This window comes from Neophocaena asiaeorientalis, unplaced genomic scaffold, assembly GCF_003031525.2.
Source record: "Neophocaena asiaeorientalis asiaeorientalis breed wild unplaced genomic scaffold, Neophocaena_asiaeorientalis_V1.1 scaffold275, whole genome shotgun sequence".
Taxonomy (NCBI): Eukaryota; Metazoa; Chordata; class Mammalia; order Artiodactyla; family Phocoenidae; genus Neophocaena; species Neophocaena asiaeorientalis.
Genome location: NW_020173679.1, coordinates 4,136,017 through 4,162,070, shown reverse-complemented (window position 1 = coordinate 4,162,070; position 26,054 = coordinate 4,136,017). Strand labels below are relative to the sequence as shown.

At 43.9% G+C, this 26,054-nt stretch overlaps 2 protein-coding genes across 2 annotated transcripts in view; one reads left to right on the top strand and one right to left on the bottom strand.

Moving 5' to 3' along the window:
• Positions 1 to 13,295, bottom strand: part of CASP9 (caspase 9) — a 31,114-nt gene extending 17,819 nt beyond the window's left edge. The window contains exons 1-3 of the mRNA XM_024749993.1: positions 13,258 to 13,295; positions 12,432 to 12,495; positions 7,952 to 8,348 (exon numbers count right to left, since the gene is read on the bottom strand). Of these exons, the coding sequence (XP_024605761.1) occupies positions 7,952 to 8,348; positions 12,432 to 12,495; positions 13,258 to 13,295 (499 nt within the window). The remainder of the gene's footprint in view (positions 1 to 7,951; positions 8,349 to 12,431; positions 12,496 to 13,257) is intronic.
• A 410-nt stretch (positions 13,296 to 13,705) lies between these two features.
• The window catches only part of DNAJC16 (DnaJ heat shock protein family (Hsp40) member C16), a 39,043-nt gene continuing 26,694 nt past the window's right edge, over positions 13,706 to 26,054 (top strand). Inside the window, exons 1-4 of the mRNA XM_024749815.1 lie at positions 13,706 to 13,989; positions 15,823 to 16,007; positions 20,570 to 20,636; positions 21,658 to 21,991. Coding sequence (XP_024605583.1) covers positions 15,841 to 16,007; positions 20,570 to 20,636; positions 21,658 to 21,991 — 568 coding nt within the window. The 5' untranslated portion in view covers positions 13,706 to 13,989; positions 15,823 to 15,840. The remainder of the gene's footprint in view (positions 13,990 to 15,822; positions 16,008 to 20,569; positions 20,637 to 21,657; positions 21,992 to 26,054) is intronic.

Here is a 26,054-nt window from a genome sequence, read left to right as displayed (position 1 = left end):
TTCCACAGTAACTGACCCCAAAGAAATGGAAATCTATGATTTGCCCAATAAAGAATTCAAAATTGTTTTAAGGAAGCTCAGTGAGCTATAAGAAAAGACAGAAAGACAATTCAACAAAATCAAGAAACCTATACACAAACAAAATGAGGAGTTTAACAGAGAGATGAAAATCTTAAACACATACACACACAAAAACTGTGGCTCAGAAAAATACAATGAATGAAACGAACTATGCAATAGAAAGCATCAACATCAGACGTGACCAAGCAGAAGAAAGAATCTGTATAGAAGACAAGTCATTTGAAATTACCCATTCAGAAGAAAACATAGAAAAAAAAATGAAATAGAACGAAGTAAGCCTATGTATGTAAAGCCTGTAGGATATCATTCAAAGAAACAATCTATGCATTATTGGAGTCTCAGAAGAAGAGAGGGACAATGGGACAGAAAGCTTATTTAAAGAAATAATGGCTTAGAACTTCCCAAATATGGGGAGGGATTTGGAAATCCAAGTTCAAGAAGCTCACAGATCCCCAAACAATTTCAACCCAAAAAGATCTTCTCCAAGACACGTTACAATAAAACTGTCTAAAATCAAAGACAGAGAGAGAATTTTAAAAGCAACAAAAGAAAAAAATTCCTCACATACGAGGGAACCACCTTACAGCTATCAGCAGACTTCTCAGCAGAAACCTTGCTGGCAAGAAGAGAATGGGATGATATATGCAATGTGCTCAAAGAAAAAAATTGCCTGCCAAGAATACTTTACCCAGCCAAGCTGTCCTTCAGGAATGGAAAGACTTTTCCAGGCAAACAAAAGCTGAGGGAGTTCATCACTGCTAGACCTGCCTTACAAGAAATGCAAAAAGAAACTCTTCAGGCTGAAATGAAAGATGCTAATTAGTAACGTGGAAACACATGAAAATATAGAACACACTGGTACCTAGTCAAAATCAGATACTCTAATACTGTGGTGGTGGAGTGTTAATCACTTAACTCTAGTATAAAGGTTAAAGGACAAAAATATTATATATAACTATTGCTATAATAATTTGTTAATGGATACACAATATAAAAGATATGAATTGTGACATCAAAAACATAAAATTGGGATCGACAGATTCAATGCAACCCCTATCAAAATCCCAACAACATTTTTCACAGAAATAGAAAATAATCCTAAAATTTATATGGAACCACAAAAGACCCCAAACAGCTAAAGCAATCTTGAGAAAAAAGAGCAAAGCTGGAGGTATCATAGTCCCTGATTTTAAATTATACTACAAAGCTATAGTAATCAAAACAGCATGGTATTGACAGAAAAACACACAGATCAATGGACCAGAACTGAGAGCCCAGAAATAAACCCACATATATATGAACAATTAATTTATGACAAAGGAGCAAAGAACATACAATTGAGAAAGGAGAGTCTCCTCAATAAATAGTGTTGGGAAAACTGGATATTCACATGCAAAAGAATAAAATTGGACCCCTACCTTACACGATTCACAAAAATCACTCAAAATGGATTAAAGACTTAAATGTGAGACCTGAAACCATAAAACTCCTTAAAGAAAACACAAGACCTTAACACTAGTCTTGGCAACGATTTTTTGGGATATGACACCAAATTACAAGCAACAAAAGCAAAAATCAACAAGCGGAACTACATCAAACTACAAAGCTTCTACACAGCAGAAGAAAAAATCAACAAAATGAAAAGGCAACCTACAAAAGGGGAGAAAATATTTGCAAACCGTGTATCTGACAAGGATCGATATCCAAAATATATTAAAAACTCATATAACTCAATAGCAAAAACCCCAAATAATCCAGCTAAAAAATAGGCAGAGGAACTGAATAGACATTTTTCCAAAGAAGACATACAAATGGCCAAGAGGTACATGAAAGTTGCTCAACATCACTAATCAGAGAAATGCAAATCTCTGATATACCTCATACCTGTTAGAATGGCTATTATTAAAAAGACAAGAGATAACAAATACAAGAGATAACAAATAACAAAGACAAGAGATAACAAATGTTGGCAAGGATGTGGAGAAAAGGGAACCCTTGTGCACTGTTAGTGGAAATGTATATTGGTACAGCCACTATGGAAAACAGTATGGAGGTTCCTCAGAAAATCAAAAATAGTAATACTATATGATCCAGCAATTCCACTTCTGGGTATATATCCAAAATAAATGAAACCAGGATCTTGAAGAGCTATCTGCACCCTCATGTTCACTGCAGCATTATTCACAATAGGCAAGACATGGAAACAACCCAAGTGTCCACGGAAGGATGAATGGATAAAAAATGTGGTATATATACAATGGAATATTATTAGGCCACAAAAAAGGAGGAAATTCTGCCTCTTGCGATAACATGGATGGACCCTGAGGGCATTATGCTAAATGAAATAAGTCAAACAGAGAAAGACAAATACTATATGATCTCACTTACATGTGGAATCTAAAAAAGCCAAACTCATAGAAACAGAGAGTAGAATAGTGGTGGCTAGCTGGAGAAGTGGGGAAATGTTGGCCAAAGGGTACCAACTTCCAATTTTAAGATGAATACATTCTGAGGATCTAATGTAGAGCACAGTGACTATATTTAACAGTACTGTATTACATAGTTGGAAGTTGCTAAGCAAGTAAATCTTAAATGCTCTCATGACACATACACAAAAAGTGTTAATTATGTGAGTTGATGGATGTGTTAACTAGCCTTATCGTGGTAATCGTTCCATAATATATCCATGTATCAAATCATCACCTTAAGCTTACACAATGTTATACGTCAATTATACCTAAATAAAGCTTGAAATTTTTTTTTTACTTTTTACTTAAAAAAAGGTGGGGGGGCTTCCCTGGCAGTTCAGTGGTTAAGACTCCACGCTTCCACTGCAGGGGGCAGGGGTTCAATCCCTGGTCGGGGAACTAAGATCCTGCGTGCTGCATGGCGCGGCCAAAAAAAAAAGTAAAAATTACAAAAATAAATAAAAAATAAAATAGAAATAAATAAAAAATTTTCAAAGGTACACAAAGCAAAATGGTTGCTCTTGAGAGGTCCATAGGCTACAGGGACATGTAGAAGGAGTAAACGGACAAAGGTACCAAAATAAAGAGGTAGGGAAGGCTCGAGGCAGCAGTCACAGCACTAACACGGGCAGGGAGGGGTACAAGAGCACGGCACGCTTGCGGACCCTCACGGAGGACGACATGGTCAGATGTACCATGCGTGAAAGCCGTTTTTCCCAAAATGACAGCTCCCGTGGGGACAAGAAGCACATATGGACAAGTGTGTGTGCAAAAAAATCAGTCATAGCCTGAGCATTACTGGGCATATGCCCATGTCTCCAGCACAAGGAGAAGGGGGGAAGCACATCCTCTCTGCTGCCCAAGGGAAGGAGGGGTAGATGTCCTAGCGCTGGCCCTTGCCAACTCAGAAATCACAGAAGGAAGCCAACCAGCCTGAGTGCTCGCCCGAGGCAAGGCCCCACGTGAAGTCTTTTCCAAGAATGGCTTCACTGACTCCTCGGAGCAGGCCTTGCAGCTGCGAAGGACTGTCATTTATCCCCAGCTGCCAGAGGGGAACTGGAGACTCAGAGAGCTTGACTGTTAATAGAAGGTGAACACAGTCACCAGCTCCACGGTGAAGGGGCCAGGAGACCAGGTAGGGCTAAAAAGCCAACTTTCAAGAAAGTTTTAGCCCAGGTAAGCAGGCCACCATGATGGCCAATTTATGTTTATGTGTCAGCTTGACTGGACTACAGGATGCCCAGGTATTTGCTTAAACATTATTTCTGGGTATGTCTGGGAGGATGTTTCTGGATGAGATAAGCATTTCAATCTCCAGAATGAGTAAACAGATCACCCTCCCCACGGTGGGTGGGTACCATCCAATCCGTTGAGGGCCTGAATGGAACAAAAAGGTGGAGGAAGGGAGAATTCACTCACTCGCTGCCTGACTTTGAGCTGGTCATGGGTCTTCCACCCCCAGACTGGAAGGTACAGCATCAGCTCTCTGGTTCTCATGCTTCTGGACTTGGACCACAAATATACCGTGGGCTTTCCTGGGTCTCTAGGAGAGCAGACTGTGGACCTTTCAGCCTCCACAATCACGTGAGCCAACTCCTTATAATAAATCTCTTTATACATCCCTATATCTGTATTCTGTTTCTCTGGAGAACCCTGACTCATGCCGCCACCAACAGCTCTCCCAGCCCGCCCCCTGCAAGCGGTCCTGGCTGAGACAAGCAGTGACAAGGCATCATGTCCAAAACCAAGAAAGTTAATTCCATTCTGAAGGAAAAGGCATTTCCCACCGAACATCAAAAGACAAAGCCACCCACTCTGTAAGTCCCCCAAAGCACTGTATTCAATTTCTTTGAGGCACTAACCACAGCGGTGATTAAGGACCCAGCTATGCAGGCATGGATTGAATGTCTGACCCTCCCATGTGAAGGCATGGATTCTGCAGCTTTGTTTAATGCTGCGTCCCCAACACCAGGCTGATGCCTAGGTCTCAGCAAGTGCTCAGTAAATATCTGAGTGAACTAATGAGTAAATGGCACAAAAACAGGAACAAGAAAGAGAATGAGAGAATTAGTTCTTTATGAGGCAGTAGATGGAGTGGATCTGGACCTTGGAGCCAGAGTCCCTGGGTTCAAATCCCTACTCTACCACTTACCAGCTGCGTGACATTGGGCAGGTTATTCAGTCTCGGGGCCTCTACAGTTCCCATCTGTATTATTGGATAAGAGGAGCAACTACCAACCTCATAGGGCTGCGGTGATGCCTCAGTTCTTTAGTACATGTGAGGTACATAAAACCCGACACGTCTGACAGCTTAATAGAAGTGAGCTTAGCTATGCTTATTATTAACACTCATACTCCAGAGCAGTATGTATATACAAGCCCAGCACTCTTGACATTTTAAGCCAGATCATTCTTTGTTATGGGCCTGTCCTGTGCATTGTAGGATGTTTAGCAGCATCGCTGGCCTCTACCCACTAGAGGCCAACAGCACTCACCCACCCTCAGTCGTAACAACAAAGTATGTCTCTAGACATTGCCAAATGTCTCCTGTGGGGAGGGGAGATTGCCCCTCCCCCTTGAGAAACCTTGACCTAGAGCACACTTTCCCATATTAACTTATTAAAGGCTCTGAGAAGTCCAGCTGATGGCCCTAATCCTACTCATCCACTGGTATGACTACAGAACTCTTCCTTTGTGGGTCACCATGAAACCTACCTTGGGAAACATTCCTGTGCAGTACTTAGGAGCCTCCAGCCCAGCTCCTAAAAGGGACATCCTTCAGCAGATCATGGGTGGATGGGGCAGTCGCTCTATTAAGCCAGGAGACCAAGGCCCAAGTCCTAGCTCTGACCTTGAACTTGCTTTGTGACTGAGCTGTTCTCAGAGCCCAGCTTCCTCCCCTGTAAATGGGGCATGATAACAGAGGGGCTTGCCCTGTCTACCACTGCCCAGGGTTGTTCTGATGGCCTGAAAAGCACTGTGTATCAATAGATACATTTTAAAGTGACCCACTGGGAAAAAATATTCACAGGAAATAAAATAACTCACACAAGACCAGGAAGCTTTAAGCCAAGACTGTTGGCCCTAAATGACTCACACTGACATTTCCCCGAACAAGATAGCAACAGTTGGACTTTGCATTTTGCCTCCCTCCCTAATGGTAGAATAATAATACACATGAACAGTTCCAGAACTGGCTTTCTTCCCCAGACCCTCAGTATGTATGTTTGTTTCTCTGCGTTAATGAGTCATCCAAAATCATGCAGTTATCCAGCACAGAAAACAGATACCACTTTTTGCCCATCACATAGGAAAAAATGTTAATACTCATTGTTGGCAAGAGTGTGGGAAAATGGTCTCCTTCACTTATGGTTGGTGTGATTATAAAATGGCATGTGTTTGAAGTCCAAGTTGGCAGCATCTATCAGATGGGAACATGTACACTTTAACCCAGTAATTCCATTTCTAGAAATGTATCCCCAGTCGGAGATAGATGAACATGGAAGGCCACTGCAGAAACAACACAAATGTCCGTTAACAGAGGTTGGATAAATGAAATACAGTGCAAAGTACATGTGAGACCATACAGCAGAGCAGACAGTGGGGAAGCCTGGACTGCAGTCCTGTTTCCACATCTCACTAACTACATGATTTGGGGCTTACTGGTCTTGTGTGAGTTATTTTATTTCCTGTTTGTTTATATACAGGTGGGGGAACTAAGATCCTGCAAGCCGAGCAACACGGCCAAAAAACATAAACAAAACAAACAAACAAACAAAAAACAGTAAATTGGGAAAACTGTAGTACCTACCTTACAAGAGAGTTGGTAAGATTAAATTAAATCATTTATTGAGGGGACTTCCCTGGTGGCGCAGTGGTTAAGAACCCGCCTGCCAATGCAGGCGATACGAGATCAAGCCCTGGTCCAGAAAGATCCCACATGCTGCAAAGCAACTAAGCCCGTGCTCCACAACTACTCAGTCTGCGCTCTAGAGCCCGCGAACCACAACTACTGAGCCCACGTGCCACAACTACTGAAGCCCGCACGCCTAGAGCCCGTGCTCCCCAACACAGGGGAGACATCACAATGAGAAGCCCGAGTACCACAATGAAGAGTAGTCCCCGCCCGCCGCAACTAGAGAAAGCCCACGTGCAGCAACAAAGACCCAACGCAGCCAAAAATAAATAAATAAATATAATAAATCATTTATTGAGCACTCCAGACAGTGCCTTGCAAAAAGTAAGCACCCAGTAAGGTTAACCATTACTACTATTATTATTATTAGCATCCATGCAATGGCCCACTAGGCATCCATGAAAAAGGATGTGCTGGATCTCCATGTGCTGCCATGGAAACGAAGCCCTAACAAAAAAACATGTCCATCAACAAGAGATGGTTAAATAAATTGTGGATGATTCAGAATAAGAACTACCTTGTAATGAGAAAGAACTAACTACTGATATGCACAACCACATGAATGAGTTTCACAAACATAATGATAGCAAGAGAATCCAGACTCAAAGTTTACATAGGATTTCATTTATATTGAAGTTCAAGGACAAGCAAAAGGGATCTATAACAATGGAGCTCAGAATAGTGATTCCCTTGGATGGGATAAGAGTGGGAATAGACTGGAAAGAGGTACAAGAGAGTGTGATAGGACACCAGAATGTTCTATGTCTGTTTTTTGTTTTGTTTTGTTTAAATTCCTTAAGTAGAAAATGCAATTTTTTAAATTTAACTTTATTTTTTTTAATACAGCAGGTTCTTATTAGTTATCTATTTTACACATATTAGTGTATATATGTCAATCTCCATCTCCCAATTCATCTCACCACCACAACCCCCCACCACCCCCATAGAATGTTCTATGTCTTCAAGATCTGGGGTTTGGTTATCTGTGTGTACACATAGGTAAAAATCACCCAGCTGCACTCTTTGGATTTCTGCATTTTACCGGATGCAGCTTTGTGACCTTGGGTGATGATTTAACTTCCCTGAGCCTCAGTTTCCCGTGCCTTGCAGGGCTGTTGTGAGGGAAGGAGGTAAGGGTATGTACGGTGCCTGCTTGGGGCAGACACTTAACAGGCAGCTGCCTCCCTCCTGCCCCCAGGCCTGGGCTAGTCCACACCACCCACCTGGAACCAAAGGCAAAATCCTAAACAATAGCTTGATCTGGAAATACTGATCAAAACCTCCAACATCCAAAACAGACTTCAACACATGCTTTTCAGAGCAGGGGCTCTCCTGAAGACCTACCGGAACAGTCCACCCATCCCCTACGAGTACTCAGAAAGACAACACCAAAATTAAATTAAACCTCACCCTACCCAGCTGTACCACTGGTCACTCCTCAATGACCGCTCAGTACACCCACCCACCACCCACTCTTGGTACTCACGGATTTCACTGAATCCTCCAGAACCAATGTCCACTGGCCTGGGTGCCTCTGGTCTGAGAACCTCGGGCCTGAGCTTGGCTGGCCAGAGCTCCTCAGGCCCCAGCACCACTGGAGCGAGTTTTCCTTGGCTCGGCCTCGATGGATCCTGCTCCACCCCTCTCAGCTCCTTTGGTTTGAGGCTCACTGGTCCGAGCTCCACAGGCTTGAGGTTCAGGGGTCTGATGGCCTCTGGATCCTGCTTTGCTGCTTGTCTGCTGGTTCTCAGTAACGAAGCCAGAGTCTCCTGGCCTGTGTCCTCTAAGCAGGAGATGAACAAAGGAAGGGCCTGACTCCCTCGGGTCTCTAGATCTGTGATCAGCTGCCTGGCCTGATCTCGCCGAGACCCAGAGCCTGCCCGCTGTTTGGAAAGAAAGACATGGCACTATTACCCACGTGCCTTCCTGTGAATCTCACCCTGTCCCCCCATTCCCCATCTACCTAAGTCTAAACAATCAGGCACCTCCGCAAACATTGAGCCTGTAGTTGCACTGAGCGTGTGCCACCTGCCAGTCTTTATCTCTTCGATCAGTATGTTGGAGGTGTCTGCGGTGTGCCCAGCACCGTGCCAAGTGCTGAAAATGCAGCAGCAAAGCGTCGCAGTCTTCAGGGACCAAACATCTAGCGGGGGATGTGAACAGACACATCAACGACACAGCAAAGAGAGAAGTGACAGAAGGGAAAGCACATGGGGCTGGAAGGGTACAGGGGCACTCAACTCAGCCTTGGGGCGTCAGGGAAGCCTCCAGGAGGGACTATCTTAGCTGAGACCCCAGGGAACATTAGGAAGTGAGTAGTGAATTCAGAGAAATGAGAGACATAAGGGGGGAGACAAAGTGAGAGGGGAGACCTTTGCACTGTTGAGTCAAGAAAGCTGTGGAAGCCACTGAAGAGTTTTAAGAAGGGAGTAACGGGGACTTCCCTGGTAGGCCAGTGGCTAAGGCTCTGCGCTCCCAATGAAGGCCGCCCAGGTTCGATCTCTGGTCAGGGAACTAGATCCCGCATGCCGCAACTAGGAGTTCGCATGCCGCAATTAAAAGTTCCCGCAAGCTGCAATGAAGATCCCGAGTGATGAAACTAAGACCCGGCACAGCCAAATAAATAAACAAATAAAAAGAAGGGAGTGACAGAGTCAGATGCCTTTTAAAAAATCATCCTGGGACTTCCCTGGTGGCACAGTGGTTAAGAATCCACCTGCCCATGCAGGGGACACGGGTTCAATCCCTGGTCCGGGAAGATCCCACATGCCGCAGAGCAACTAAGCCCAAGTGCCACAACTACTGAGCCTGCGCTCTAGAGCCCACGAGCAACAACTACTGAGCCCGCGTGCCACAACTACTGAAGCCCGCATGCATAGAGCCCGTGCTCCGCAACGAGAGAAGCCACCACAATGAGAAACCCGTGCACTGCAATGAAGAGTAGCCCCCACTCGCCGCAACTAGAGAAAGCCCGTGCACAGCAACAAAGACCTGTCACAGACAAAAATAAATAAATAAATTTATTTTTAAATTAAAAATAAATAAATAATAAAAATTTAAAAATCATCCTGGGGGTAGGGTGGACAATGGCAGGGAGTGGGCCATAGCCAAGTCAGGTGGTGGCAGAGACTTTGCAGCTGGAATGGAGAAAAGCGAGAGGACATACCAGAGAAATAAGGAGCGGAAATTGACAAGACTTGGGCATTGATCGGGTGGACTGTGAAGTTGCAGGAATGGTCCAGGTTGACAGGTGTCAGGATGGTGGTACCAGACAACGAGACGGGGATCAGGTTATCTGCTGGTTGTCCTTTGAGGCCCAGCTCTGGGCAAGTTCCACAGGGATAAGACATCACCCTGTCCTCAAATATCCTACAGCACCGTGGTCCAAGAGAACTTTCCAGGATAATGGAAATGTTATCTGTGCTGTCCAATATGGCAGCCATCAGCCACACGTGGCTACTGAGAGCTTGGGTCATATGACTGAGGAGCTGCATTTTTTGTTCAGTTTTAATTACTTCATATTTACATTGAAATAGCCACATGTGGTTAATGGCTCCTGTATTGAATAGCACAGACCTATACTATCATTGAGAAGGTAATTCTCATTAGCAAAATCAGCTGCATGCTTACTTCTCTGCAAGTAAATCGTGGTGTTTTGGTTTCTCTCAACATTTACTGAACACTCACAGACACTGTGTTAAATGCATCACTTCATTTAGTCCTCCTCAACAAACTTAAGGGGTTAAATTACAATTATCCCCACCTTATGGATGAGAGAAACTGAGTCTAAGAAAGGTGCTGCAACTTGCTAATATGTAACAAAGCCAGATGACAGCCCAGATCCATGTGGTTCCGCCATACTAGGGGTGGCAAAATGGTGGCCCATTGTTCATAAGACATTCTTTAAAAATTCCAAATTTGTTGCTAACATTTTTTTAATATTGGAGTATAGCTGCTTAACAATATTGTGTTAGTTTCAGGTGTACAGCAAGGTGATTCTGCTATACACACACAAGTATTTATTCTTTTTCAAATTCTTTTCCCCTTTAGGTTATTACAGAATATTGAGAAGAGCTCCCTGTGCTATTTTTGCTAACATTTAAAATCAGGGAACTCGACATCGAAATCAAGATTTCCAGCTTCTCGGGAATTCCCTGGTGGTCCAGTGGTTAAGACTCTGCGCTTTCACTGCCAAGGGCCTGGGTTTGATCCCTGATCAGGGAACTAAGATTCCACAAGCCACACAGCGCAGCCAAAAAAAAAAAAAAACCCTGACCTGGCAACACTGGGCCAACATTCTGGTATAACCATACTCATCTGGAGCTGTGGGGCAGGGCAGAGGCTGCCTGCTCTAGTGCCCACCCATTGGGCCTCCAATGACATTCGAGTTTATGACTCCTGTGAATGTACCTGATGGCAAGGGTATGGCCTCAAATCACTTCCACTCCTCAGTACACAGCAGATGCTCATAAGACTTCTTGTAATATTATTATTCATTGGCAATTTTCCATATGATATTTATCCTATTAAAGACTTCCTCACTGGATCAGGCCAAGTTCCTGGATGATGCAGAAACTGGCCTGCAAGCAGCCCACAGGGCACTGTGCAGGGGCCTCTAGGAAGCCACACATTCCCACTGTATCTTGTGGTAAAAAAATACCTCCTGTGGGCTTCCCTGGTGGCGCAGCGGTTGAGAGTCCGCCTGCCCATGCAGGGGACACGGGTTCGTGCCCTGGTCGGGGAAGATCCCACATGCCGCGGAGCGGCTGGGCCCGTGAGCCATGGCCGCTGAGCCTGCGCGTCCGGAGCCTGTGCTCCGCAACGGGAGAGGCCACAACAGTGAGAGGCCCGCGTACCGCAAAAAACAAACAAAACAATACAAAAACCTCCTGTTCCCTCCTGACCTCACAGGCCTGTGGGGAGAGTCAAATAAGCCAAAGACATGACAGTGCTTTTAAAGAGAACCTCAAATGTTTGACTTTATTATTCTCTTCATTACCTGCAGTAGGCCCCTCATCTCCAAACCCCTTACAAAACATAATCGTAACTCATGAGGGGCTGGCCAAGGAGGACAGGGCACAGCCAGCTACCATATGATGTGCCCTCACTCTGTGCCTGAAACTTTACTGTTTCACACCCGTTATCTCTTTTAGCCCTCAGGACAATACTGCTGTTGTCCCCACTTCACAGCCCAGGACACTGCAGATCGAAGAGGATACAGCGTCAGGCAGTCTGACCGCCCAAATGGGTTTCCTGAACCTCCACGTTAGAAGAGGAAAAAACAGTACACCGCTGCAGCAGCTAACGGTGTACTCTGATGGAATCGCTTTAGCAAACCCTCGAAAAGGCGTTTGGGGTTGTTTGGTTCCTCTGGGCAATTTAGTGGGCTCGACGCCCTGCGGGAAAACGGGGTTCCCTGACAATGGTTCCCCAAAGGGAGCGGGTACTGCGTGGCACAGACGCGAGAGGAGAGGGCGGGAGCTCGGCCATTAAGTCACGGTGTGGCTTCAGCAACCCTCTCCGCGCGGCCTCGCTGTCCCCATCTGTGACCTGAAGTGTGCGCGGCGCGGGAAGATGTCGACCCGCCCCCAGGGCACACCCGCGCAGCTCCGTCAAGGGCCCCTGCGGGAATTCATTACCCCTTCGCTTTCGCAGAGTCGGAGTGGGTTACTCTTCTAGTAAGAGACTGTCATGCCTGGAGCGATGGTCTGTCCCGCCCCATTCGACCCTCTCCTGGGCATGATTCCCCTCTAGCCCCCTGCCCTGCTTCCCCTCTTCCCTCCCTCCCACCCTAGCACCTCCCACAAAGAAAAAACCCGGCAGAAATCATGTCCTCTGATCAGTTTGTACGGCTCATTTCCTCATTTCAAAAATTGCTCCTATGTCAACTATATTTCAATTTAAAAAAACATTGTGCTAGCCACTTTACATTGTATTACCTCATTTCTCCCTGACTACAATCCTACCTGGGTGATAGTCTTTTCCTCCATTTCCCAGATGTGGACGCTGGGGCTGTAGGAAGTGAAGTCACTGTTCAAGATCACAGAGGTAGTAAGTGGCAGAGGCGAGTAGGATTTAAACCCGAGCCCAACTCAAGGTCCACACACAACCGGGAATCCACTTTAGAATGTCTTCTCTTGAGCAGTGAAACCTCAGCCCCATTCATCCATTTATTCCCGAATATTTGTTGAGATCCTATCTGTGCCAAGGTCTGTAGAGGCACCAAGAATATAGAGACGAACAAAACAGACTTTAAAAGGCCTGCTTTTATTTATTTATTTTGGGCTGTGTCAGGTCTTCATTGCTGCGCGCGGGCTTTCTCTAGTTGCAGCAAGCAGGGGCTACTCTTTGCTGCAGTGCGCAGGCTTCTCATTTCGGTGGATCCTCTTGTTGCGGAGCACAGGCTCTAGGCGTGAGGGCTCTAGGGATCATGGGCTTCTGCAGTTGTAGCGCGCAGGCTCAGTAGTTGTGGCGCATGGACTTAGTTCTTCAGCGTCGTGTGGGATCTTCCCACACCAGGGATCAAACCTGTGTCCCCTGCATTGGCAGGTGGATTCTTAACCACTGCGCCACCAGGGAAGTCCAAAAAGCCCTGCTTTTAGGTGCTTACATTCCAGTGGGAGGAGACAGATTATAAACAATATAAATAAATAAAAGATACAGTATGTTAGATAGTGATAAATGCAAAGGAGATAAAGACTAAATAAGCAGGGCAGAGAGGACATGAAATCTCTTTCTTTACATCCCCAAGGAACCTATGTCATTGGCTCAATGAAAGTTTACCTCACTCACTTGTGCCTCTCCTCCACCGCCCCCACCAGCATCACCATGCACATATCTCTTTCCCGTGCTTAGGACAGGACCTGGTACATTCTAGAGTGGAGATCGCTTTTGGGTATATAGGATTAGGAGTCCTGGATTCTAAGCCTTGGGCAAGTCCCTGCCCGTCTCTGGGTCTCAATCTCCCCCATCAGGATACGGTGGAGTTGGACTAGAAACGATCCCTAAGGTCCCTTCCAACTCTGACGCTCTAGGATTCTATGAATAGGGTTAAAGAGAATATAGGGACCAGCGACTGCTTCCCCACCCCAGCAACTGTTGTTAGACAAGGGCCATCTCCTGGTAGAAGTGGAAACTCCTCCCTGGATAGGGGAGGTGTTTTGGCATCCCATCATGCAGCGCGACTTCGCCTCGCTAGGAGGGACGTTTTAGCCTCTTTGGTCGCCACCATCCTTTTGGATCCAGCCGGAGCGCGAGCCTCGTTCCTATGACAACCGCGCCAGGTCCACGCGCAGACGGCGGGTGGCAAGGGTCAAAACAGATTTTCAAAGTTGAAGCCCTAGAACGGTTCAGTCCGCGCCTTTGGTGCGCCGGGCCTTTAAGTATCACGTGACTGCCCTCCGGCTTGTCCCTCCTCTTTCCCCTCCCCAGGCCCCGGCGAGCGCTGGTGGACCGGAGGCTCTCGGCCCCGGGAAGTAACTGGAGCACGGACGTTGCAGCCGGTTAGGACGGTGCCCTTTCCAGGTAACTACTTCCCGGCGTGACGCGCGGAGCCGCAGACGCTGCGGGGCCGGGCGGGCTCAGGGATCTCCCGTCAGTTCCTCCTCGTTCCCGGTCCCCGCTGGGCCCGGGGGGAACCCGGAGCCGATAGGGCCTGGCCCAGGGTTCTCGGGGGCGGCGAGGGATGCGGCTGTCTCCTGGAGGGTTGCGACCTCCGGCGGGAGCTCGAGGCGGGGCTCAGAGCTAACCATGTCTCTGGGACCGGCTGCCTGGTCCGGGGTATACTGCCCGAGGGCGTTAGCCTACCTGTTGGGCAGGTTGTTTCCTGCCTTGAGGCCGGCACCGTCGAGCTGTCAGCAAAAGAACACAGCCCCCCGGCACTTGGGCCCTCTAAGTGGAGGCAACTGACACAGTTGAATAAGGCACTGGTTGCACTGCGTGGTAGAAAAAATAATGGCAGTAAATACCGCTTATTGGCTGCTGACCCCGTGCTCAGTAAATCCTTTACATACGTTTAACTCCCATTTTGATCCTTTCAAGGTGGTATTATTTACCCCCATTTTATGAAGGAGGACATGAGGCTTAGCAAGTTTTAAGTAATTTGGCCAAGGTCATAAAGTGGTAGAGGACAGACCCCAATGTTAGACGGATTCCAGAGTCCATGTGCTTAATTAGTAGCTACATCACCTTCTCAGTTTTTAGCGTGCTGTATGTGTTTTGTGAGAGAATAGGTTATAGATTGCCTTTACAGAAAAGAAACTGGTTTGTTTTAGGATTTTATTCAGCATGCTTGCAGTCCTAAACAGTGGCCATCAGATTAGTCAATTTCTTGAGAATTTAGACTCCCACTTGTCAAAATCCACAGTGTTACAGCTTTGTCTCCCTTAAGTAAGATGCCATATTAGATACTTGATCCTTAAAATTTTAGTGATTTGTGAGAAACCAAAGATATGGCCCTTGAAAAATCATTGTGTGATATCACAAAGATCATACTCCTGGAGTGTAAATGTCCCTGCAGTACAGCACTACCTTGTTCATTTACCAGCCGGGATTATTTCCAAAATCCACAGTGAATTCAGTCACTACACTCACCAGAGCTGGAGCTTTAACATTTGAAGATCATGCCTGGTCTACGATCTTTGCCATTAATCCCCCTTCACGTGGCAAACTAAAATGTTTCTCACCACTTTTTTTCATCTGAGGTCTCCATTTGTAATGACAGTATTGCTGGTGATTAAAGAACAGCTTCTTATTTTCTTGTTTGAATGGGCATGGTGAGAAAGAATAGAATTGGGGCACACAAAGTTGTAACTGCAGTTTTTTTAGAGTATTTCACTTTCATTCTTATACTTATTTAACTCCCAAGAGCATCACAACTATCTCATTTTGTAGTTTAGCACATGGTAAATCTTAAGATTTCATGAATTTGTTTAGCATGTGCTCAGTGAGGTATTCTCTAACCACATATTTTAAGTTTAAACTATTATTGTCAGAATAAGTGAAATAGTGTATTTGAGATGTAGTTGCCTTGATTTCCCTGTGTATGTTTTCCCACGTTTGCTTATTATTTCTTCTTCTCATTCGTTTTCAGTCATTCCTGAAGCTTTTCTGATACAAGGATTTTGGAGAGTTGCTATTCTTATTGCTCATCTCTTCATCTATAATAGTTCTTATTTGTGATATTCAAAAACAGTAGCAAGATTGTTCATTTAAGAAGATGTGGTCAAACAGCTTGGCACTTTTCCTGCAAAATATCTTTTGTTTTGTTTTTCATCTGTATATCTTATACCTTTACCTAGAAAGCAAGACTCTCCAGATTTCTACCAGTAAAACTTACTGCCTCTTCAATCATTTCAGCTCTGGAAAGGAAGAGAAATGGAAGTGAAAAAGTTGAGCATTTCCTGGCAGTTCTTGATAGTTCTGGTTCTGATCCTGCAAATTCTGTCTGCGTTGGATTTTGACCCATACAGAGTCCTAGGGGTCAGCCGAACAGCCAGTCAGGCTGATATTAAAAAGGCTTATAAGAAGCTCGCCCGGGAATGGTAGGTGAAACAAAGAAATAGCAGTTTAAAATAAGCTAAGCAGTTTTAGCAGGAGAATGAAGCCTAAATTATGGTTAGCTTTTATTTGTCTCTGTTTCTGTGTTCATTAAATATATAATATATATTTGTCTAACGTATTTTATGTGGAAGGACTTGTATTCGTGTGATTCTAGAATTTTTAGTGATGAGATCCAAAGCCTCTGTTACTATGAAACCCCCTGTTAGGAATTCTTTGGCTTAAAGAATTGCCTTGATACTGTTCACTTATTTAATGTTAAAGTAAGTAGGAGGAAACTTTAATAAATATATTTTTAACATATTATAAATTATATATATAAAATATATATAGTCAAGAGTGGATAAGCTGCCCTTCCCGGCATTCATAAAGTAACTCTTTGTTTTTGTTTTTGTTTTTTTTCCGGTACGCGGGCCTCTCACTGTTGTGGCCTCTCCCGTTGCGGAGCACAGGCTCCGCACGCGCAGGCTCAGCGGCCATGGCTCACAGGCCCAGCCGCTCTGCGGCATGTGGGATCTTCCCGGACCGGCGCACGAACCCGTGTCCCCTGCGTCGGCAGGCGGACTCTCAACCACTGCGCCACCAGGGAAGCCCCATAAAGTAACTCTTTATGAGTGCCATTGCTAAACAGAACACTATCCAGTCCTATTGTCTAGGTTATTAATTTTTAAGCTTTCAAAAAAATTTTATAGTAAGAGCTTTTTGCCCTCAATTTAGTAAGAATATTCAGGAACTGAGTACATTACTTTAAAAAATTATCACATAGAAAAATCTTAATTTTACCTGTAGACATTGGGGAATAAGCAAGTGTTTGTGATTTAGCAGGATAGCAATAAATTTAAACCTTATTTTGGACAAACATCGGTTTCTTCCACCGATGCCTTGGACATGACACAGTAGAAGCGCTAGATTATATAGCTGGAGGGGAGCAGCAGGAGGAGGAAGGGATGGTGAGGACACAGGCGGCTAAAGCTGGCAGAAGTAAGGAGAGGAAGTCTGGGATGGGAGCCATCATCAAGTACCTGCTGCATGCTAGGCTTCAGGTTCTATGCTGTTTATCTCATTTAAACCTTATAATTACCCTTTGAGGGAGGATATTGCTGTCCCTGTTTTTCCGGGGAGGAACTAGGCTCATGGTTGGTAAGTTGGTAAGACCTGTGGGTTCCATAGGTTGACCTTCTGCACCAGCCGGTAGTTTATTGCTGTTTTCTTTTTTTTTTGCGGTACGCGGTACGCGGACCTCTCACTGTCGTGGCCTCTCCCGTTGCGGAGCACAGGCTCCGGACGCACAGGCTCAGCGGCCATGGCTCACGGGCCCAGCCGCTCCGCGGCATGTGAGATCTTCCCAGACCGGGGCACGAACCCGTGTCCCCTGCATCGGCAGGCGGACTCTCAACCACTGAGCCACCAGGGAAGCCCTGCTCTTTTCTTTTTTAATCACTTACCCATCTGGGCAGAAGCGAGAGTGAGTGGGTTAGTGTCTGAGTGGGTAGGAAGTTATGCAGGAGCAAAGCTGCCACGTGCAGATGACACTGCGGGCTGTGCATGACTCTGCCTGACACCATTTTTCTTCAGTGAGAGATGCGTCTGGGTATTCAGTTGGTTGCAGTAAAGGTGAAAGATAGTTTAATATATACTTTTGAATGTTTTGAATATGTAACTATCTTAGACCATATATTCATATCATGAGGAACCCCGAATTGGATACTAAAAACACAATCTCTGATTATGCATGGCCTCTTTCCAGGGACTCTACAGCAAAGTTGCTTTTTTTTCTACATCATTTCAGACTCTTGCCTCTTTGTATTTAAAGCAAAATACATAAATCTGCAATTCATAAGGTAACAACATTCTTTTAGACACAGTGTGGCCTTTGAATTAATTCACAAGGTAGAAATATTCTTTTGGACAGGATGTGGCCTTTGACACAATTTGAAAGCAGAAATGATAGCTTGGTTATGTGGGATCTATTAAAATGTACAGCTTTGACTTTTCTATCTTCCAGAGCTAAAAAAAGGTGTTATGATATTAATTAAGTAAATCATATGCTTCTCCTCCTTAATTAGAGTCTCTCTAGGCATAATATGTCACCATAGAAAGTCTAAAATTTGATCCAATGAAAATCTAAAATTTTACTTCACCTTTGTATTTTCGCTGTACTATTATTTTCTGCTGTTTGGCTGTGGCAGCATTTTATCAATGGAACACTTTGTTTCATTTCATAATGGTTTCATATACAGTTGGCCCTTGAACAGCATGGGTTTGAACTGTGCAGTTCCCGTTGAGCCCCATGTTGTTTAAGGGTCAGCTGTACACTGAGAATAGCAGTTTCCCAGTTTGACTTTTCAGAATGAGCTGTCACAGTTGGGAATGGTTCATTGTTGAATTGGATTTGTAACCTTCCTCTGCTGTTTCACCACTTAATAGTATTCCTTACGTTGCTCAAGAGCTTTCCCTTTGCTTGGTGAAACCTCTGGTGGGTTTTTTTTGTGTGTGTGTGAGTTTTATTTGGCAAGAATTTTTAGGACTTCAAGCCCGAGAGGCAGCATCTCAAGTAATCCTGAGAGAACCGCTCCGAGGAGGCGATGGGGGGAGCTAGGATATATAGAGGTTTTGCAACAAAGGGCAGGTAGTCCAGAAACCATATTAAATTACTTTTTATCTCAGAAAAACTGTTTCTCTCCCAATAATTAAGTTTTATTATCGGTACTTTCCTTTTGTCATCTACACTGGCAGAATAACTCCTCCCACCCCAAGAAAAAGGCATCATAAAATTTGATTTGAAGCAAATGGGTATAATGTAGTCATTCACCTCAACAGTAATTGATTTGTCTGATACTTTCCTATATTACTTTTTCTACCTTCGTTTTTTTTCCCTTAAAGGTAGCGTTAGACAGCCAGTAGATACCAAGTACGGTATTTTCTTCACTTTGAAATTTAAAGGGTGTGTATAATATTGTAGTCTGTGAAATGTTTCATGTACACTGAAAATAGCATTAGATGGTACTTTCCTAGAGCTGAATTTATCCTTTTCTAAATGTTTTCAACTTTGTGGTATCTTCCTATAATAAGGAAAATATTCCTTATAAGCTAAAACCGTCTTATGGTATCCTCCTTGTTCTTGGGCCTTGGTTTCCTCTGTTTCAGGATCTGTGGTTTTAACCCAGGTCTCAGTAGTCTGTCTTTGGTTCAGTCTCCTTAAAAGCTCCTTCCTACCCTTCCCTTCTTCCCCTAAAGAGTTCTGTATGTTAAATCTTCATTTATGCAATTGCATAATTTTTATCTTCTCAACCTTTGGCCTAAGTTTGAACATTGAAAGCACTTTTTTTTTTCCAGTCATCCAGAAACATACTTTGGAACCACCATCTTGTTTCCTTAAGTCATTATTTTCATTGACATCTAGCTGAGATTTTTTCCCTACTAATATTCGTAACAGGATTAAATATTTAAGGGAGGAATGATGTCTAAATTCAACAGCCAATAATTTGAAGGTTTTTTATTTTTAGAGAAGTCAGAATATTGGTATAATTCATTCAAACATGTTCCTGCTAGAATAAGTTGGTCAAGTTGTACATTTTTTTTATTCCGATGTACTTGGTGCTGTTTTTAGTAGTCATTTGCTTCCCAGTGGATTGTTTCTTTCCAGAACCTTTGCTAGAGGAAATGTACTAGAAGTTAGCAGGAGTGATTACAAAAAAATAAGCTCTGTAATAGAATCTCTTAATAAAATGAACATTGAAAAATCAGTTGGTATAAAACACTGATTTAGATCTTAAGCGGTTCTAAGGAAGTAAAACCCAGCCCCTACTTTCCAAAACTTTAGAATCCCCAAAGCTGAAACTGGTACCAATACAAGAAGATTACAGAATAATATATTGCCAACTGCGTATAATAGCAAATATTAGTTCCAGTATTAGTTGAAATCACTTTGTATAAACTAGATTTTTCTCACATTTTAAAACATGTGGCCTTGTAATTATTATCCATTTGTAAGTAGGCAGTCAGGCAGGTGGGATAACCAGGGGAATAGTGAAAACTAAAATGTTCTAATTAGAACATCAGCAGCAAGATACCATTTGGAACATGGCTGTTACTAAACAAATTCATGGAATATCCTAAAAACTGTTTGCTTTGTCTACCTGAGTTGTCAGAAGAAATACCTACATTGATACCATTCTAACATTGGGATGAAATGCTGCCATCCCGGGAAAAGAAGTTGGTTCTTACGGATAAGTGACTTGACCCTTGAGCTCCAGCAGTGTTTGGGAGCAGCGTAAAGACAGATACACATCCCACCCTTCCTCAGTGACAGCCTGGAGCGCTCTCTGGCGCTTTGAACATGTGCCCAGCTGAAGCGCTTTGGGAAGAAATTGCCTGTTCACAGTTTATTTACTGTAGTCACGTGAAGCAACTCGTTGCTCCTCCCATTTTTAAGAAACTGTCCTAACAGAATGCCCTTCCCTTTGCCTCTGTGTGTACGAAGATGTCAGTTGACCATGTACAGAACAGTAAATCCATCCTCACTGCCTGCCCCTTTGTGTTTCAGGCATCCTGACAAAAACAAAGATCCTGGAGCAGAAGACAAGTTCATTCAGATTAGCAAAGCTTACGAGGTATCGTGGCAAACTTTGTGATGTATCTTTTAGCTCTTATAAAATATATCTGAGGTGATCAGTTTGGTAAAGTCCTCTCGGAGAGGGCATGTTCCCCATGCCCTTGACCCCGTTTCTAGGTGATGGTAGAGACAACATATTTGGCCACATCCAATATGTTGAAACTAGTACCTGAACACTCAGCTCTTAGGAAAACTGGCCTATTTTAAAGGCTTTAATTGGAATTTTAGAGTCACCCTGAACATATGTCTCTATTTCCTTATATTACATGCTCACTTTGGCAGCACATATACTAGAAACTTATACTAAAGAATCACAGAACAATTTGCCTATATTTATTAAAGTGAGTTAAGGTTACAAATACATTTAAACACAACGTTTTTAACAGTTTTCCAACTATCAGGTTAAGTAAGTTGGTCTGGAATATGCAAGAAAGATAAGTCCATGGCTTCCTGATTTGTGTCGGGTAATGTTCTTCCCCAGGCGGTGCTTGGCTTATAGACTGATGCTTCCTCCTAAAACAGGTTCTTGAATTTTAGACGTCAAAGTCACTTCTAAGTAAGACAAAGTCGGCTAACATACAGTCACAGAATTCAATCCTGTGGCTACTTTTCGGTGTTCTCAGCTTTCCATACCTTCGTCTGAATGACTCCAACCTAGACGGTATGACTGAGTCAACGTTCTCGAGGTTGAGCCCTAGCGATCAAAGTTATATTAAGTTTTCTTTGCTTTATTGACGTGTTTAGTAATGTGATAGCTCAGAATCTTTAAAGCCAAGATGATCATGAGTAGCTACACAACTGAAGTATTTTGTTTCTGAAACACTTAATTTTTCTATTAAGAGAAGTGTTTCATGGTATAGTGAGTGATTGTGTTTAAAACATCTGATTGTGTTGTATCTTTACATTTATTTTTTTCCTATGTCTTCCAAGCTGCTTACAGGAAAGTCCTTTAGATGATCTCTTTTTTTTCCTTTCGTTTCCCGGATTTCTTATTTTTTTTTTTTTCCCTTTCTTTATAGATTCTTTCCAATGAAGAAAAGAGATCACATTATGACCACTATGGAGATGCCGGGGAGAACCAGGGCCACCAGAAGCAGCAGCGAGAGTATCGCTTCCGCCATTTCCATGAGAATTTTTATTTTGATGAACCATTTTTTCACTTCCCTTTTAATTCTGAACGGCGAGACTCAATTGATGAAAAGTATTTATTGCACTTTTCACATTATGTGAACGAAGTGGTTCCAGATAGCTTCAAGAAACCCTACCTCATTAAGATCACCTCAGATTGGTGCTTTAGCTGTATCCATATTGAGCCTGTTTGGAAGGAAGTAGTTCAAGAACTGGAAGGGTTGGGTAAGATCATTTTATTCCTTGGAAGATGTTGGTATAGGAGAAGGTGACTTTTACATCTCTTGAATTTCATGGGATATTTGGGAGAAGGAACAGTTAATGTGACTTCCCTTCACAAATTCATGGTGACTGGTGTTTTCCTGGGGACACATTTTCAGAGAGGGGAAATGTGTAAGCCACTTTCATCAAGTTAGCGTTACTAACTTGAAGCTTTATCTATGTAGTCTGCTAACATCTAGTTGAGGGCCTAATATAGAGGAAAAACTTAAAAATTATTGGTTGAACAAAGCAGCCCTCGAGCACCAGTTTTAATGCTGGTAGGATCTGCAGGTTATCCTTATGGTGTTTGTGATTTCACTCTGTGTATTAATTTGCTAGGGCAGCCATAACAAAATACCACAGACAGGGAGGCTTAAACAGCAGAAATTTATCTTCTCATAGTTCTCAAGGTTAGAAGTCCAAGATCAAGGTGTTGACAGGTTTGGTTTCTTGTGAAGCTTCTCTCCTTGGCTTACAGATGGCCACCTTCTCCCTGTGTGTTCACATGGTCTTCTCTATGTATGTGTCTGGGTCTGGTGTCTCACACTCTTTCTGTGACCCTAACAACCCCATTTTAACTTAATTACCTCTTTAAAGGCCCTATCTCCAAATATAATCACACTCTGAAGTACTGGGGATTAGAGCTTCAACCTATGCATTTTGGGGGCATACAATTCAGCCTATAACCCATAGTATTCTAATGGTTATAGGTTACCACTCTCAATCACAGATTAGCCTTTCCTTTGTTCATAGGCACCACTTAGCACCAGGAAAATTTTACTGATCCAGGAAGGATATTTATTTTAATAACTCCTAAAAGTTAGAATTACTGAATTAAATGTGTGTGCGTGTATATGTATGTGTTTTATAGGGATTAGCAGACCTATTGAGTAACTAAAAAGGGACAAACTCAACCATAGGGGCTGAGGGGCCTGGATTTCTCTGGAGAGCGTGCACCCCTGAAAGCCATCAGTTCATTTATTCTAAAGCAGAAATTTCAACCTGTTGTCCAGAGGCACTCAGGTACTCAGATTTGCCAGAATGCTTTCCTAAGATGTAATCAAGTTCTTGGAAGACAAGGGAGTAAGTTTAGCACATTGTCTCACGTGTGGCGGGCGGTCAGCAGATGCTTTCTGTGGCGTCTGATGAACGAATGAGAGGCCGAGGTCAGGCGGAAGCCACCGGGTTCATCACACAGCACAGCTGCACTTTGTGCCATGCCAGGTGGTGTGCTGAAAATCATTTAACCTCTTCAGTCTAGGAGCTGACATTAAAACCCCATAGCAGGGCTTCCCTGGTGGCGCAGTGGTTGAGAGTCCGCCTGCTGATGCAGGGGACACGGGTTCGTGCCCCGGTCCGGGAAGATCCCACATGCTGTGGAGCGGCTGGGCCCGTGAGCCATGGCCGCTGAGCCTGCGCGTCCGGAGCCTGTGCTCCGCAACGGGAGAGGCCACATAGCAGAACGTAAACATTGACCCAGTGCATAATTTAGAACGGTAATGCATTTACACCAAGGTCAGATCAGAGCCAACAGGCAAACATACATGACGTGAGGCAACATAGCACAGTGGTCAGCTGTTATGAACACATGCCTTGGAGTCATAGAGACCAGTTTTCAGATCTCAGCTGTATCATTTACTACTTTGTGTCCTTGGACAAATTACTTAGCCTAAGTTTCTTCAGCTCTAAAATGGGGTTATGCTGTCAAACCAACAGGATTGTTATGAATATTAAATGAGAAAAAAATGTGTTTTAAGTGCCTGATATATATGAAGTACTTAATAAATGAACCTTAGAGAATTTCTGGTTAACGGGGTTTTCTGGTTTACCAAACTAAACTTTTTGAAAGCACCTATTTTGTAAATTCCTTTTAAAAATCTTTCTCAAATGTAGTTTTCTTCAGCTCATAGACTGTCAAGCACTGACCTGTGCCTTATTTTCAGCTAAAGATGATTAGATGATTAGAAGCTGGCTGGACAGGAAATGGAGGAGTAACATTCAGGCAAGAGGGAACACTGCAGGCAGGGCAACAAAGAGCATCCTCAGAAGAGCCAGCAGCAAGGTGTGACTTGAGTGCAGGTGAGAGTGGAGGAAGCAGGAAGAGCATGCTGGGAGCCAGGTGGTGAGGATCCTTGAAGTCCAGGCTAAGGAAGCTGGACTTTATTGTATAGTACGTAGTAAAGCCAAGAGTGATCTAATCAGGTCTGTGCTTTAGAAAGCTAACTGTTCAAGCTGCGTGAAGGAAAAATTAAAGAAGGTGAGAATAGAGGCAGGGAGGTTACCAGTCCTGGGTAGACAGCAATCATTGGCCTGAGCTTGGGCAGTAGGAGCAGAGAGGGGCCAAGTGTCCAATATTTCAGGGGTAGGATCACGAAGGGACCTGGCACCTGAGGACCAGTTAAATGTGAGAAATGAGGAAAAGAGAGGGAGTCAAGATTGACTCTGCATTCTGACTTGAGCAACTGGATGGGCAGGAAATACAGAGGAGAGTTGAACTGGGGAGAAGTGATTCTAAATAATGACTGTGGTTTGGACATACCAAGTGCAATGACATGACAATAATAATATAAGCATAATAATAATAGCTTATATTTATTGACAGCTTGCCGTATGCCAAGCACTAATGTGAGTATCAACCCATAAACAACTCCTTGAGGCAGCTGCTGTTGTCACCCCGCTTTTGTAGAGACTCGGCTCATATTGGTACCTTGTCCAAGGTCCCACAGTTGGTACTCGGCAGAGCTGGGATTCAAACCCAGGGAGTCTGGCTCTATAATCCCCGTGGAGAACACGATGCCCTGCTGCCTTTCGGGGTCCTTAAATCTGTGATGATTGAAGGTCTTGCCATCCTTTGGGGTTGTTGTGCTGTATAGTCCTAAGAAGTCAGGACTCAAAATGACAAGGACGGAAGAAGATGGATTTAGATCCATAGAAGCAACGTTTATAGGAATTTAGTCTGTTCCCCCGCCTCACCCCCCAAGTCTCCTCGAAAGCAGGTTTTGACTAAATGTATTAAATTAGTTTGGTTTTCCTCTTTGGAACCTCCGGATTTGTTGAAGATTCCTGACAGTCAAGTTCCACTTGGAATGTTAGATGACATTGAGATGAGATATCCATGTCTCCATGTATCCGTGGGCGCTCCCTGTCAGAGCAAGGCAGCAGCATCCTTGAAGACAGTTACTGCAGAAAGTGTTTCTATTCTGAGTTGACAGAAAGAGCGGACAATCTTAAAGATTAGCTGGGTGGTCTGGGGAAGCCTGGACATTATCTCAGAATAACATAAAATGCTGAATTGCAGTAAATGAAGGAAATGGAGCAGTTCCACCCAGAGGAGAAATGTAGCTATTTAGATGGAGTCTACGGTCATGCAGTTTGGTAATAACTAGTGTGCAAAAGCATCCAGCATTTATAGACAACCATGCTGTGGAGGAGGGTCCAGAAATAGTCAGCACTGCCCCTGACCTTGAGGAGCTTACTGTTAATTGAAGAGAAAATAGGTACCCGGAAAATTCACACCAACCTCACATTCGCAAGTACAGAATAGTATAATACTACAGGAATAAGTAGAAGATGATAAGGAATTCATTGCATGTTCTCATTTAAAACTTCTTTCTTGGGAGTTCCCTGGCGGTCCAGTGGTTAGGACTCAGTGCTTTCACTCCCGTGGCCTGGGTTCAATCTCTGGTCCGGGAACTTATATCCCGCAAGCTGCGTGGCATGGCCAGTAAAAAAAAGAACTTTTTTCTTAATGGACCAAGTACCATATTAAACACTAAAGTAAATATTATAACTTTTTTTTTTTAGCATTTTACTTATTTTTCATTGTGCCAAATGCTTTGTATGGATTGTCTTTATCCCCAAAGTAACCCAACGAGGGAGAGACTATTATTATCCCCATTTTACAGATGAGGAAACTGAGGCCCAGGAAGGTTAAGGCACACCTGAGGTCACACTGTCCATAAGCAGCAGTGTCGGGGTATGGACCCAGAAGTCTAACTCCAGAGTTCAGTCTTAACCACTGTGCTGC